The sequence below is a fragment of the Podarcis muralis genome, chromosome 3 (genome assembly GCF_964188315.1).
Source record: "Podarcis muralis chromosome 3, rPodMur119.hap1.1, whole genome shotgun sequence".
Taxonomy (NCBI): Eukaryota; Metazoa; Chordata; class Lepidosauria; order Squamata; family Lacertidae; genus Podarcis; species Podarcis muralis.
The window spans coordinates 30,686,116-30,702,992 of NC_135657.1; the positions used below are offsets into that span (position 1 = coordinate 30,686,116).

Below are 16,877 nucleotides of genomic sequence, written 5' to 3' on the forward strand. Positions count from 1 at the left end.
AGGCCTGGGGGCTGGATCCAGCCCAGTCGCCTTCTCAATCCGGCCCGCAAACGGTCCCGGAATCAGTGTGTTTTTACATGAGTAGAACGTGCCCTTTGATTTAAAATGCATCTCTGGGTTATTTGTGGGGCCTGCCTGGTGTTTTTACATGAGTAGAACGTGTGCTTTTATTTAAAATGCATCTCTGTATTATTTGTGGGGCATAGGAATTTGTTCATTTTTTTCTTCAAAATATAGTCCGGCCCACCACATGGTCTGAGGGACAGTAGCCCATGGCTGAAAAAGGTTGCTGACCCCTGATCTAAGGTATGAGTGACAGTGGCCAGATTCACTTTCTCCAGGAAAGGGCACAGCTAGCATCAGCCTAAGATGAGCAAGAATACTTTAGGCTACAGCTACTCATGAGTGCTCTCAAACTGCTAACCTGATTCCTCAGTGGATGAATTTTTGGACAGGGCTACATACACATTGAGAATCAGATTAGCAGTTTAAGAGTACTGCTGGCATATGGACTACACAATAATGAACCAAAACAGTGGACTCTAAAGATGTGTGTGTGTGTGTGTGTGTGTGTGTGTGTGTGTGTGTGTGTGTGTTTTTAAGGCCTTACCGCAGCATGGCGAGTTAACCTTGTATCTCATCACCAACTCTTTTATCCCTAGGATAATCCCTTATCCTAAACAGTCATGCTGGTTTTTCTGCTTGTAATGCCAGTGCAACATTTGTGCAATCCCAGAATCATGCTTTAGTTTTTGACAATGTATAATTATGTGCTTTAGTGAGGCATGCAACAGTCAGAAGACCTCACTCAAGCAGATAATCCTGTATTATGTTTGACTGAACCAATGAGAAGCTAGCAAAGAGACACTGAAGAGAAGAATCAAATAGAAATTCAAAGGAATACCTAGCTATTATATATCCTTGAAAATTAGGCCAAATTCTCACGTACTTGGTGAGCCACTACTAACCATTATTTTGAATGAAGTAAGGCTGAAAGGAAGGCCTGCCACATTGGTTCTGCCTTCTGACTCACTTCTTTGTGATGCAGCAACATGGAGACCCAGGGCTCTTAAAATCCCACTAAGGAACCATAACAACAGAGAGTTAACACTACCACCAAAGGAGGGCAACTGAGGTCACCAAGGGAGAACTTAATGCTAAAGCCTTTGTTGATCATGCTGTTTACCTTACAATCATATGGTTGGGAGGTACCTCAAAGGTCTAGTCCAACTTCCTGCCATTGCAGGAAATCAGCTGCTATAGCATCCCAGGCTGGTGGCCAGCCAACCTCTGCTTTTAAACCTCCAGGGAAGGAGAGTCCACTCTCTTGCAAAGCAGTTTGGTTTTACTATCAATGATTGTACCACCAGGAAGTTCCTACAATGGTTTAGTCAAAATCCCGTCTTGTAATTTGAACCAATGGGTTCAGTCCCACCCTCTGGAGCAACAGAAAACAAAGGCCATCTTGTATTGGCTAAGTTGCCATAAGTGGCATAATAATGAGTAGAGTATGGGCTGTAGGAAGACCTTGGGAGCCCAGCTGAATCCCCCGGCTGGTAGCTCCCTGCCCAATCCTAGAAGAAGGATCAAGAGGTGGAATCCTTTTTAAAGCCTGAGGGAATCCTTTTTAAAGCCTCAAAGGCAACCTTCTGGGAGCCACATGCCAGTGGTGGGTGTTGTTGTTGTTTAGTCGTTTAGTCGTGTCCAACTCTTCGTGACCCCATGGACCAGAGCACGCCAGGCACTCCTGTCTTCCACTGCCTCCCACAGTTTGGTCAAACTCATGCTGGTAGCTTTGAGGACACTATCCAACCATCTCGTTCTCTGTCGTCCCCTTCTCCTTGTGCCCTCCATCTTTCCCAACATCAGGGTCTTTTCCAGGGAGTCTTCTCTTCTCATGAGGTGGTCAAAGTATTGGAGCCTCAGCTTCAGGATCTGTCCTTCCAGTGAGCACTCTGGGCTGATTTCCTTAAGAATGGAAAGGTTTGATCTTCTTGCAGTCCATGGGACTCTCAAGAGTCTCCTCCAGCACCATAATTCAAAAGCATCAATTCTTCGGTGATCAGCCTTCTTTATGGTCCAGCTCCCACTGGAGGCTGGAGTGGTGGGCGTCGCCAGAGGCAAAAGTGGGTTGGGCAATGGATGCGCTTCTTACCTTTGTACAGTAGGCCACATTTCAGATATGCAAACAGCAGAGGTTTCTACAACCACATTTGGCCCTCAGGCTTAAAGTTCCCCACCTCTGGCCTAGGAGATCCTTGGCTCCTTCACCCAAGCTTGCCCCATTCTGTTGGGTGTCGTGTTGAAGCGCCTTGCAGGGCATTTGGGGAAGCAAGTTATGAATACTATAAAGAGAAGAGGGATTGATGAGCATCGACTTGTTCAGTTCGTAGTGTGATGAAGAGACGCACGACAGCCTCAATCAGCTTCTCGCAGATGCAGCCTCGAGAGGAAAGGGAGAGCAGATGCCATGAAGAGTCCTTGCTTTTCAGCGGCTGTCTGACACAAGCTACCTGAGTTCTGTGCTCAAAGCACAAACAAAAGGAGCTGTGCTTCCTCCAAAAGGGCCTGTCTTCCAAAGATAAAGGACGATGGAGTACAACATGCTGCTCTGCCGGAATAGGTGGAGGAGAGGATGCTACTGAGATGGGTGTAAGCAATAATGCAATTAGGATATCTTGCCTGATGAAGAGAAAAGGAAAAGGAGCATCCATTTTGTATGTGCTTGACTCTTCTCAGACCTGCTACGAGGTGCCTTCATGACTGAGAATAAGCTTTTACAAACAGCAGGTGTAGGGAGAAAAAGAATGCGGTGAGCCTGCTGGTGGCTCACTATGCTACAGAGTTTGGGGGGGGGGGAGGTAAGGAAATGCCTGGAGCTGGTGCAAAGCTGGAAGGAGATCATTAGACTCCTGGGGTAAACAGGGCTCGATGGGGGAATTGCAGGCCCCTTTGGAGTTGAGCTCCTCTCATCCGCCGATGACACATGCCTGGATTTAAGTTGTGAAGGCGTTGCTGTTTTCTCGGCCTAAAACAGACACTTAGTCCCATTAACCCTGTACAGTCGTACCTCAGGTTAAGAACTTAACAGTGTGGTGTAGTGGTTAAGAGCGGTAGTCTGCTAATCTGGGGAACCGGGTTCGCGTCTCCGCTCCTCCACTTGCAGCTGCTGGGTGACCTTGGGCCAGTCACACTTCCTTGAAGTCTCTCAGCCCCACTCACCTCACAGAGTGTTTGTTGTGGGGGAGGAAGGGAAAGGAGAATGTTAGCCGCTTTGAGACTCCTTAAAGGGAGTGAAAGGCGGGATATCAAATCCAAACTCTTCTTCTCTTCTTCTTCTTCGTTCTGGAGGTCCGTTCTTAACCTGAAACTGTTCTTAACCTGAAGCACCACTTTAGGTAGTCAGGCCACCCGCTGCTGCCGCACCGCCGGAGCACGATTTCTGTTCTCATCCTGAGGTAAAGTTCTTAACCCAAGATACTATTTCTGGGTTAGCGGAGTCTGTAACCTGAAGCATCTGTAACCTGAAGCGTCTGTAACCCAAGGTACTACTGTATACCTGATTTGTGGCGGTAACAATGATAAGGTGCTTGGGGCAGTGCGATTATTACCCAGTCATCATGAAATCCAACTCAGCCGTATGCCAGCGTCCTCTCTTAATCAGGCAAAACTGTTTAGCCAAGGCACACAAAGCCAGACAGGCAGGGAGTAACCTGAAGGTCAATAGCTTGAGTCAGTCAGCGTCAGGCTGTAGATTGGATGGATTGATTGTGAATTATTTAATTTCTATACCTCTTAATATGTTAAAAATATCTCTAAGCAGTGTACGAAAAAGAAGCAACAACCTAAAATATTACAAAAATACACAGCATATAAATATGTTACATTAAAACACAATTACTAATATATAAAAAACAAAATCAATTCATTTTCCTTCTGACAGACCCTCCCTCTCAGCCTCTAGGTTCTTACCCAGGGTCCAAACAAACTCTCAGCACACCCACAAAAGTCTCCCAATGAGAAGAGTTCCTGGAAACAGCAGACATCACCCTAGTCTCCACAAATACTTGTATGCAATCTTGCCTAATATCTATATTTTCATATGCAATACTGTGTATTTCCATATGTTATTTTCACCAAAAATGCCTTTATGCACACTTTCCCCTGATATATGCATTTTTGTAAGCATTATTTGGTTGGGAAACTGCATTGCAAATTTAGAGAAGAGGAAATTTTGAAGGTTAGCTATGTTTTGGGTCATGTATTATTTGGGGAAGCACAAATCAGGTAGATTCTGTCTCATTTCCTTCTGACATCACCGTTTACAGCGTTCCCTGTGTGCATGTGTGCATTAGGCAAAGTGAGGCAGCTGCACCAGCAGGCAGGTGCTAGGGGTGTTGATAAGGTGTGGAGGACAGAGTTGTTTGTGCTGCATAGCTTGGCCTCCTAAGCTAGCTTTGTCACTCTCAGGTGTGCTGGAGGAGCACTGTCCTGACCTGTCAGCAATGTTGATGTATGATTAAACTGCCTATGCTTGTTCTTGCACCTCCTCCTCACCATTTAATTATCAGATTCACATTGAACAAGTTCTCATTTCTTTTGATTAGATTGCTCCAGCCCATATTTGCTTGCAGATTTGCTGTCACATTTTATCATCTTTCCCGTTACGTCATCCCTACCCAAATACAACAGCCACAAATCAAACAAGCTGATTGCACAGTCCCTTTGAGGAAGACCCACCGCATCCTGATTGGGTTTTTCAGTCATATTTATTTTTAAGATGGAAGGTGACAAGGGAGCAAAGGGATGATTGAGAATGTAAGATTGTGAATATGTAAGTAAAACAGAGTGCACCGGGCTGTTTAATGGGTTAGCAATAACGTTGAACCAAAGTCCAATAACTAAACGAAAGCTTGAGAATCTGATCCAAATGGTGTATCAGTTTTATTATTTCCCTATGATTGATGCTTTTGTGCTGATTGTATTTTATTGCACTTTATGATGTTAAGGAAATTTGATGTGCATAGTGCCCTGAAATATTTATGATGAAAGGAGGCATGACGATGTCCTCATTCCTCAACAAATGAAGGAAACAAACAATGTGAACTTGCAGCAGTTTTTTAATCAACCGAGAAGGAGAAGTGAAGCTGGGAGAGTCAAGTCATGCATCCTTCCTACAGTGCAACACTTCCATATATAACTTTTAATTTCCTGCTCTAAAAGGAGCTATCCATATGTGGTGCATAGGATGGATCCGTTCCTTGATTCTGGCCAGGATTGCAGAAGACCCCAATATGAGGTCAGGCTGGTCCATCCCAGTCCTTCTACTGGACTAACAGGCTAGAGGGAACTAACAGGCTAGAAGGAAATGATTTTGCTGTATGGAGCTGGAGAGCACACACTTGTCCAGAGTTTGTTGGCTGTTCAAAGCTCCAAGATTTGGTGTCTGTTGCTTCTGAGGGTGCTGGTGCCAAGAAGCAGACCACCATCTGGCCATTGTCTGTCAATCCCTCCTGAATGTCTGGGGTTTTTTTCTGCAGAGTTTTTCTCCAGCCATCTCCTGCCTTGGATGAACTGCAAGTTCACCTCTCACTGCCCCATTTTGCTTTCTGCCTTTGTCTCTATGGCCTGTCTCAGAGCTGCTTGATATAGATGCTGCATTTTTTCACCTTTTGAAAACATGTAGAGTCATGTCTCAAAAAGGGGCCAGTTGTAATATCAGAACCTACAAACAAAAGTATGGCATGCATGAACTGTAAAGAAGAGCCTTGCAAGATGTAAGTTGCTGACTGTTCTGACAGAAAGAAAGGAGCCTGACTGAACTCACATTTGTTTACTTCCTTCCATGCTAGGTGTTATGTACTGAAGTTCTCACCCTGGGCCAGCAGGGGGATACTGTAGATAGTTATGCAAATGAAGGATTGAAAGTGACATTCAGTGATTGGATAGTTTTAGAAAGTTGTTACAGTAACAAGGTACTGGAGCTCTATATAAGCAGGCTGACTGAGCCCTTCAGTTCAGTTCTGTTCTGGCATCTGAATAAAGAAGAGCTGTTTGAAGAATTGCTGTGTCGTCTGATATGTTAACCCACAACTTAACACTATGTATTTGGAATCAAAACACTGTTTTGAAGCTTGAGAATCCTACAATATGATGACACTTTCATTTCAAGTGGGACCTGCAGCCCAAAAGTTGCAGCCTGATGTGTTGCATATACTCAATCTTCATTGAGATGTGTGTTTTGGGGGGGGGATTAGAGTTTATCCCCAAAAGATTCTTTCTACTACTACAGACTTTGGGGTTTTCCCAAGCTGTGGGGAAAGTAAGGTAATTTCAGACTCGGGTCTTATGATAGGGGTTCCTTAAATGGGTCATGTGCATGTATTCAGTTACTTATAGTAAGTCAGTCCTTCTGTTCATTAGGCTAACTCCCTCTTGTGTGAGGGTGCAGCCAGTTTGGCTACCTAGGCAATAGCACCCACAATCTGAACATCAGAAACAGAGGGAATGATAGCAATTCATTGTTTCCAAATAGATGTGTTTATTTTTCTGAATGACCTGTTTACATCAAAAAGTATTGCCAAGCGCAGAAATTGATTTCCTTCTTCATATCTTTCAACTGCTTTGTAGGAGCTTATCTGTAGAAGTGCTAGTTGTGGAGCTCTCAAATGACTTGCAAAACGCCGTCTTAAACCAATGTGCAGCACAGCCACTGGGAGAGAAAGAGAGAACATAACTGTTAGAACTTACTTAGGGCATCTGTTTGGACATGTTCAAAGCTTCCCCAAAGTTTTCTATGGTTCCATCTTGGTAGAGCTGCTGCTGCATTATGGGATCTAAGAGTCTGCAAACAAGAGTCAGTAGTCCTGATTCTGAGGGGAACCATTTTGGCTGTACCACTTAATCCGTGGAAAGGTCATCGCTCAGGGACAAAGCAGATGAATACTCATGGTGGTGAATACTCACTGGTGGTGATGTGTAAGGCAGGGAGACAACAGCAGGTGGAGTAAGAGCAAATGACAAGCACAGCCAACTAATTCTGGTTTTCACCCCATCTTCCTCCCTACTGAGTTCTGTAATGGCAAAACTCAGACTAAGGAAGAAGAAGCTGACACCCAGTGCCAGCCCCTAGACCAGTGCCAGATTTACGTATAAGCTAAACAAGCTATTGCTTAGGGCCCCACTCTCTTGGGGGGGCCCCAAAAAATTTAAAGGGAAAAAACCTGGATTATTTTTTTTCAAAATATAAGATAAAAAACAAATAAAATAAAACCTACACAAAACAGCAGTGTTTTGTGTTGTGTAGGCTTCTATGATGTAAGTAATGGGCCCTGCCTGCTAGCCTGCTCCCCAAAATTACTATATAGCATATATTCAACACAAAAAACAACGGCAATTTGTTGTTGACAAAGGGCAGCTGGACATATAAAGGGCCCCATTACCTTCAGTAGCTTAGGGCCTCATCAAACCTAAATCCAGCCCTGCCCTAGACTGGTTTTAAGTAAGAAGGCAGGCAGGTGTGGGCTGGCAAACTGAGGTAGGGGGGCATTTCCCCATTTGCCCCAATGAATCAGCCTCCATTAGAACAGAATGCTTTGCATACAGAAGGGCCCAAGCTCAATCCCTAGGATCTCCAGGTAGGGCAGGTAAATTCCTCTGTCCAAAACCCTGGGGAAACTGCCATCAGTCAATGCAGACAATATTGAGCTAGATGGAACAGGTCTGGTTTGATATATGGGAACTTCTGAGCAGTTGAGTCCATATTGGGAGGCATGTAACAGGCCTCATTGGTACCTAGAGACCCATGTGATTCAACCTCCTGCCAGTGTAGCTTAGATCTTTTCCACAATTCCCCCAAGCTTCATGTTACTCACTTGAAGTGCATGATGCACATGCCCTGCCACACCAGATGCATGGCACTTGGAAGGATCACCCAAAGCCCCATTCTACATTTTTCTGGCCAGAATCAACCTTCTGCACACCCGCAGACCCAGGAAATTACAGGAACAGGGTGGCAGTGGCAGTGGCAGTGGCAGTGGCAGTGAGGGTCCAAAATAGATTAGCAAGCCTGGAAATCTCTGAGCTACAGAACAGTGACAGTTGTGGGCATTTCACCTAGGGTGAATAATCCCACTAGATTGGGAGCTGGGTAGGAGACATATCGCATGAAAACACATCAAATTTCTTGCTGGCTGACAGAAGAAAAGGTAGGTCAGAGTCTGCTTCCCAAATGCCATTAAATAAAACTGAATGCTCCTAACATCTCTGGTGGATGTGGCTTTCATTATAGTTTCACAGCAAGGTTCCTTTCTCTGACTACAGCAGGCCCTGACATCTTTTGTATTCTAACCAAAATAAGGGGGGAAAAGAATCATCACTCATAACATCTAGATCATTGCTAAGACCTATCAGGTCACTTATTTTCACCTCATTCTGGGCAAGGACTGCTTCCCCCATGCACGTTTTCAGTTGTTTTGTCTCATTCCCTTTGAAGGTGGATAACAAAGATGAACACAGAGTGGTCATAACAGAAATATATTTATATCCTGCTCCCTATGTGACAAAATGGATTGCTGTCCATATATAACCTACGTTTTCCTGATGAATTTGACAATGCTAGCTCTGACAGCATTATTGTTTTTGGCTTTAAAAACTCGGGGCCCAATTCTAGCCATTTTTGCTCAGAAGAAAGCAGAAATTCATGCTGAAGCTTATGAAGGCCTCCAGTTTTGGGTTTTGTCAGCTGCTGAAGCCAGAGAATCCATTCCAGACTCTCATCGCTGTTGCTGTGACCATTACTCACCTACTCATCCTTGTTTACAGCACCTGGCTTGTTTAATTATTATTATTATTATTATTATTATTATTATTATTATTATTATTATTTATACCCTGCCCTCCCCAGCCAAGACCGGGCGCAGGGGGGCTAACAACCAATAATAAAAACAAGTTGATTAAAATACAACTTAAAAAACAAGATTAAATTACAACATTAAAACTTTAAAATGCAGCTTCTTCACAGGAAGAGAAAGGAAAAAAGAAAGAGGAGGGCGAATCAAATTGATTCTAAGCCAAAGGCCAGGCAGAACAACTCTGTCTTACAGGCCCGCAGGGCCCTGGTCTCATGAGACAGAGCATTCCACCAGGGCGGAGCCAGTGTTGAAAAGGCCCTGGCTCTGGCTGAGGCTAATCTAACTTCCTTAGGGCCCTGGACATCTAGGGTGTTGCTATTTATGGACCTTAAGGTCCTCCATGGGGCATATCAGGAGAGGAAGTCCCATAGGTAGGAGGGTCCTAGGCCAGTAAAGGTGTGGGCAACCTGCAGCCTTTGACCTCATTTCAAGCCAGGAAAGGGGGAACGGGAGAGAGAAAGGAGGGGAGGAGATGGAGAAGCTGGAACAGATCAAGCAATGGAAGGATAAGAGGAGAAAACTCTTGCAAACAATCAGTTCTGGCCTCTGGCAAGGATGTCCCGACTCTGGCAGCCCGTTGGGTGGAAAGGAAAAGGGAGAGACAAAAAAACGGAAGAAAATAGTTGTTCTGTCCATTTATGGTTTGGGGCCTGCCCACCAGTTACATGAAGCCCTGGTAAATTATCCCCAAGGGAATGCAGAAGAAGATTCCCTATCTTTGAGCTAGCAGATGGAGCCAACCAGTACAGCCCAACTTTGCCAGGTGGGTGGGACAGACCCACTGTCAATCACCTGACGTCATGTAATCCATCAAATTTTAAAGGGATTGGTGTGACTGCCAATCAGCTGGTGGGTTGTTACAATGACCTCCACTGAAGGTGCACTCCCAGCTCCAATCAGCTGGCTGGTGGTGGAAGCGTCCCTTCAATGAAGCTTGCTTCATTAGTACAAAGCATTTGAATGTGTGTTGCTAGTGCCTGTCAGTTGAGTGGCAATGAGAGCACACATTGCTCCCAAAGCAGAAAGAAGATGAATGCATGGTTAAAAGGGCTAGAACTTGGCTCTTTACTGCCACCTTGATCTTAATATCTACTGGGGCTAAAGACTACCCAGGATTCTACCTCATGCATCCAAATATATTCCAGTCAGTGAATTATAATGTGTGAGCTTATCCACTAAGATGTGCTCTCCATCTTAATACGCCGAGCTGTGGTTTTAACAGGTATCCTAGCTGCATCATTACTACTATAAATAATAATAAATAGGTGTGATTTAAAAGCAGTGGTGATTTTATTCGGGCATCTAATTGCCACCAATCTGTCATAATGCAACTGTGCAGAAGCTTAATTCAATCATCATTACCTCAGCCAGAGAGAGCTGGACAACTCCATGCTTATCCTTGTCTAGCATCTGAAACATTTCTGAGTGGCAAAAAAAGAGCAGGTGTTATAGTTAAACAGTAGCATTTGGTACATGAGAAATACAAAACCTGGACATGGGGCACAATTCCGAGAACCTGGCTTCTTCAAATCAGGTTACTTCAGTTTTATCAGCTGTGGGACAAAGGGTTTGCTTTGTTCCAGATCCCAGACTGAATCTCTACTATCCTCAGGTATGGCTGAGAAAATGTCCCACCTGAAACCCTGGAGGTCCACTGCCAGTCAGTGTAGACAACACTAAGCTAGATGGGCCAGTGGTCTGGTATGAGACATCTTCCTATGGTGTTGGTAACTTTAAAGTACTTTCAGCTGAGGTGGTATATAAGAGACTGCTCAGCTTCCAAAGACTGTTTTTTGTGTTTTTTAAAAAGTATTTTAAATACTTATAAAATGGCAAAACAGTGAAGGCATGAAAGTTGGAAGAATTGAGCTGCTGGTCACTGGGGATGTCACAGATAGCATCCAGCAGGTGCCTATGGATTCTCACAGTCACATTGCCTATTCCATTCACAATGGAGCACCTGCACTATCTTGAATGAAAATGAGATTGGAAAAGTGGTTTCCTTGTAGCAGAGACACTAGATGGGGCATGGGGAGGAATGCAATTAAGATGATCTAGTCATTGTATATTCTTGTGCAATCCTTGTCTGGAAAGCACCTAAACGGGCATATTTGGGCAGCTACACCATTCTCTGCATAGCAAGATGGCAGTCACACACTGGGTGAGGTTTGGAAATAAATCCCTTTGGCAGATCCTATTAGACCTTGTGGGGGATAGAATGTCTTCTGCATCTGAGACCCTGTATTTGTTTTGTCAAAAGCAGAGTCTGACAAGCTTTGGGATCTTACACTAGCTTGGGAGTAGTTGGTTACTTACCTAATTTGGCAAATTACAGGCATTTTGGTCCCTTTTTCCTTGACACACAGTTGTTTGTGCTCAGGTTAAAAATAGGGATAGCTCTTTTGCTTGTTAGAGAAAAGCCGGGGTGGTGGTAAGGGAGACACTCCAGAGTATTTCCTGTCATTCTACCTCCTTTTACTTCAGGAAGACTTACTGAAGAGAGTCTCTAGGCGAATCATGCAGGCCACGAAGCCATCAAAGTCAATGGTCATCTTGCTGCCAGCATAGCGGAGAGCTATACTGTGCTGGATTTTGTTGTTAAGAGTGAAGCCTATATGGAAAGGAAAGCCAGGCATGAGTAACACAATGTTTGGTGTTGATCCACATTGTTCTGTTTCATTGCACCTGTTTTGTGCAGTTTATAGTACTTCTGCTATGGGGCAGCTATATAAATTAAGTAGGTAAATAAATGTGGCAAAAGCAAAATGTCACTTGGAGAAGGAATTGAAATATTTTCCTTGAAGCTTGCATTTGTTTCATTCTGGATTGTTTTATACAATGTTTTGATGTGTTGTAAACCGCTTTGAGATCTTTTTCTTTAAAATATAAAGCAGTATAGAAATGAAATGAACAACAACAACAACAACAACAACAACAAAACTGCTGCAGACAGACAGGGATGAAGTCTTATTAGCTATTCCATCCTGGCAGGTTTGTTGGTCTATTATGTTCTCCTTCCCAGTCCCCATTGTTCTCAAGAGGTAACAGACCTAACACTCCCTCATAATATTTTCTAAAATGACACATTTTAATGCCAATTCATGGGAATTCCCTTGACCTATATTCAGAAGAGAAGCACCTAATTAGTGAAGCCTTAATGCACTCCTGGGGCTCCAGCCAAACGAAATCCATTGCAGGGAGTCAGTTTCATGCATAGGATATACTTCCTATCCATTTCTTAAAGCTTCATTTAAGCCGAGGCTGAAGTCACAGTTTGCTGGCCTGAATGGAGGAACACATTTGCTGGAAAGTCAGCAATTCCCCATATTGTGGCAATAATCTGCCCCCCGCCCCCAAAGACCAGATGATCCTCATCCACCCCCTACAGAAGCAACAAAGATCCTTGTGGCACTTTAAAGATTAATAGATGCTTTGTAGCATAAGCTTTTGTAGACTACAGTCCACTTCATCAAATGCTTGAAATATTATCCTCAGTTTGCAGAGGGTATTGTGAGGGGAGAAGGGAGGACTGGAGCCAAGTGAAGCTGATGCATATGACCTGCATGACAAGAGACACTGGTCCCACTATGCGCCCTGGGAGAATGCCCCAGTTGTCACATGAAATATGGAATGTTCCTTTCCAAGGGCACAGGGAGAAGTACAACCTTGGAGAGGGTGACCTGATGCCTCCTTCTCACCCCTGCAGAAACCACTGCAGTCTTTGCGCTGGCAATGTCGTAGCTGGGAAAAGAGGATGGAGGAAGAAACAGCTGGACATAAAAAAGGTAGAGACAGCTATGCCGCTGTTTAGATAGGCCACGTAATGGTTCACATTTTCATATGTCCTCAGGGACTTAAATGAGAGATGCCCATAGAGATCAATAGAGAAAAATTAAGGTTTTAATGTAGCTGGGATTGGCACCTGCGTGTCTACTCCCCCTTCCAAAAACCCAGAAATGGAGGGGAAATATCCCAAGTGGGGTCCAATGAGGGCTGAGCATGTGCAGGGTGCATAGAAAGGTGACCAATGGCTGGAGAGAGAATCAAGGAAGAGGATGGGGGTGGAATAGAGTGTCAGGAGTGCCAAACAGAAGCATTCCATGCAGCAACATTTTGTTGTAAGGCCCTAATTCCTGAAAGTTTCCCTGTAATATAGACTCCCCATCACCAGCACGCTGTCCGCCATCTCTGTCGAAGCACAGCTGCAGGAGACTGCTGCTGGGGATGTTCTGAGTCATATTCTCAATTCAAGCAGAGTAATTATGAGGCCCAACAAGCCCAGTCTGTGCCTCATATGAATGGGCATCTAAGAACAAGTCCCAGGACCATTTGCAATACACTTGAGCTGTGTGACAGATGCAAAAGATTCCTTGACATGGAGGATTGGGTACCTCAGAGGTCACACAAAAGACCACTGGCACACAGTAGGGATGGAAAAATCTGTCAGTTTAAATTTTGCTATCTTTCCCATCTTAAATTTATTTCTCCAAATTCCCTTATTTGAGTCTTTTTAAAAAAAACCTCATGGAAATGCATGTTAATGCAAATTTCTCCACATACACCTACTTGCAGAGTCGTAGCATGGGGGGCAGGAGTGTGGCCCTAGGCACACATTTTTGAGGGAAAGCAATCAGGGGGGCCCATGACACGCACAGTGCCCTGGCAGCTGAGGAACAGTGGCAGGTGGGTTGGACTAGTGGACAGGTAAGGTACCCCTGCCCGTACGGGCCAGTCGTGTCCGACTCTAGGGTTGTGCGCCCATCTCACTTAAGAGGCCGGGGGCCAGCGCTGTCCACAGACACTTCCGGGTCACGTGGCCAGCGTGACGAAGCTGCTCTGGCGAGCCAGCACCAGCGCAGCACACGGAAATGCCATTTACCTTCCCGCTATAAAGCGGTACCTATTTATCTACTTGCACTTAGGGGTGCTTTCGAACTGCTAGGTGGGCAGGAGCTGGGACCGAAAGATGGGAGCTCACCCCGCCGCGGGGATTCGAACTGCCGACCATACGATCGGCAAGTCCTAGGCACTGAGGTTTTACCCACAGCGCCACCCGCGTCCCTAGTGGACAGGTAGATGGGGGCAATGGGGAAGGAGGCTGAGGTGCACCCACACCTCAGCTGCCCAGCCCATCAGGGGGTGGAAAACCTGCCCCACCCTGGGTGCCACTGCATTCTTGTACATAGATTTGAATAATATACACGTTTTTGCAAGCAATTTCCCCATGTATAATATACCTTTCTATGTTGTTTTCACTAAGGTATGCATATTTATGCACACTTTCCCTGAAAATATGTATCTTGTACCCAGTGATTGGTTCGACGACTGCATTGCAAAATTCAGAGAAGTGCAAAGTTCACAGGAGAACTGTTTTCTGCACCATATATTGATTCAAGAAATGCACATTAGGTAGCTTCTTGTTCCAATTGCAAAAAAACTTGGATTTCTCCCCCATCTCTACATTTTGGATACTGACCTGCTTCCGTGAGAGCATTTCTCATTTCATGTGCATCTATGGTCCCGGAAAAGTCAGTATCCACTTTCTTATAGATTTCCTAAGCCAAAGAAATAGGGAAGGCTGTTGGTTGTCATTTTAGGCTAATTTTAGAAGACCTATCAGTTTGGCTAGGATATTCACTGCTGCTCATGCCTGGCAAGGGAGCCTCCTCTCTCTGAAAGCATTAATGACTGAAGGAGAGGGAGGAATTCAATTAACTAATGGCAAGCTGTGTGCCCTGGGAAATGGCTCCCACAGGGCTGGCAACTTGCCCACCCACATGGCAAACGGGCCTTTGAGAAATAACCCCCTTCCTCTGGCAAAGGCTGTAATATAAAACTCTATTGAGATTAATACTTTAAAAGAACAACAGACAGTTCTCGGTGCCAAATGGCTTCTTATCCAGCTCTAGCTGTGTAATTAGAAGCTATTCTGGCCTGTAACTCAGTAGGAAGTTCTGCCACAGTTGTTCTTTCACACTTTCATCCACTACTGCAAAAGTAATCAAAATGTTGAGTACCGAGGGCCCGATAAGAAATATAGTTGCATATAAGTAGCATAATTTTCATGTCATTTTCATGTGTGTGGCAGGTGCCAAACTAACAGTGGGAAGACATTTAGCATTCTCCCATCCTACTCTCAATTATTAAGAATGTGAGGAATTAGGCCCAAGGCCTAACTGAGTCCAGTATCCTCTTCTCAGAGTGACCAATCAGAGGCCTAGGGGAAGGAAGCGTGCATTTCGAACCCAGAGGCAACAGCATTTTCCCTACTTTTGTTGCCCGGCAACTGTTATTCAGAGGCAATCTGCCTCTGACAAGTGAGGTAGCCTGCAGACACAGAGAACCAGGCAGGGGGTCTTCTCGGTAGTGGCGTCCGTCCTGTGGAACGCCTTCCCATCAAGGAGATACAGCCTTTAGAAGACACTTGAAGGCAGCCCTGTATAGGGAGGTTTTTGTTATGTTTTATATATGTTGGAAGCCACTCAAAGTGGCTGGGACAACCCAGTCAGATGGGCAGGGTACAAATAAAATTATTAATATTATTATTATTCCCATGACTCCCAGCTTCCATTAAAAAAAAAAGAAATCGGGTCACATGACTGTAGTTCATTAAGGGTGCTAACCTCACACAGCTACAATTCCCAGCATCTTTAACAAACTACAGTTCCCAAGATACCCCATGAATCCTTAGTCATGTTTTAAATGTATAGTGCAGATGTGACCTTTAGCTTTTTAGAATTTGTAGAACCTGAGATACGAGGCAAAATGTACAGAGCCGATTCTTCTCACTCTTTACGAAAAACTAGCCTGCTCCATGCTTTTAGTGTTTTTCATTTTTCACATAAACACACCCATAAAAATGCCAGTGGATGCCCATGCTAGTAGCTTAATTAGGGAAGAGGCATTTAAAAATATGGGCATATCGGTGGGATATAAGACTATTTCCTACCCTTGGAACCCTTGCATGTACGTTCCATACCCCCACAACCCCCCCCCCGCATATTTCTGGCATTCAGGGCTCCATTTCTGGATCAAAGAGAAAGAATACATTTAGAAAAGAGCTATTTTACCAAATATTTCTGAATCTTCATCCAAAGTATCTTGAATTCCAAAAGATCCAACGTACCAGTTCCATGGTTCTGCAGAAAGTTAAGGTCTAATCTGTGGGAGCAAATAACTCTCCTCCCCTCCCCTCCCCTCTCCTCCCTCTTAGCCAGTAAGGACTTCTGGCCTAGATAAAAATGAATGACTCATTAAAATGTGCCACTTTACCTGATGCATGAACCTGCACTTTCAACCCACCCAGAGGAGGCACACCTGCTGTTTTCAGTTTGCTTAGATAAGGGTGTGATGAAGATTCCTGGGCTCTCTTTTGCAGAGTGATTTATTATATTTTCGTAGGGCCACATAGATCATGCTTTGGACTACAAGAAGTAGCCACCTGCTTGAAGTCCTTTTTAGGAAATACTTTTGTTTTGAAAACCTGCACACATTTCAAGCAGCCCAAGTTCCATTTGCTACAATTCTGCTGCATTCTTCCTTTAGAAAGAACACAATGACTTATCAGCAACTCCTCCTGTTATCCCATCAAAGCACAGATAAGGTCCACACCTTCTTAACTGTAACATTGCCACAATATCAGGTGCTTCCAGAATATTTACTGGGACATTAATTGCTGAAATACAAATTGGGCTCAGAGGCAGATTATGGGGAGTGTGACCGGTTCAGCCCAGAGGGCACCGCAGGGGGTACCGCAACAATAATGAATAACTGAAGGTGGGGTTGGACATCAAATTTTGGCACCACACAAGGCACCGCTGAAATTTTAAAGTCCAAGTCCTCCACTGTTATGCTGTGATTATATGCACACTTACCCGTGAGTGAGACATTTATTTATTTATATTTAACAGGATATTTGTATGCCACTTAATCATCAAGACCTCCAAGTGGTTTGTATAAAATAGA

General features: G+C 44.5%; 1 protein-coding gene across 1 annotated transcript in view; it reads right to left on the reverse strand.

The window, feature by feature from the left end:
- Positions 1-6,521: 6,521 nt before the first annotated feature.
- The window catches only part of LOC114594633 (calpain-8-like), a 40,693-nt gene continuing 30,337 nt past the window's right edge, over positions 6,522-16,877 (reverse strand). Inside the window, exons 17-21 of the mRNA XM_028724559.2 lie at positions 15,983-16,051; positions 14,389-14,467; positions 11,407-11,523; positions 10,275-10,333; positions 6,522-6,712 (exon numbers count right to left, since the gene is read on the reverse strand). Of these exons, the coding sequence (XP_028580392.2) occupies positions 6,689-6,712; positions 10,275-10,333; positions 11,407-11,523; positions 14,389-14,467; positions 15,983-16,051 (348 nt within the window). The 3' untranslated portion in view covers positions 6,522-6,688. The remainder of the gene's footprint in view (positions 6,713-10,274; positions 10,334-11,406; positions 11,524-14,388; positions 14,468-15,982; positions 16,052-16,877) is intronic.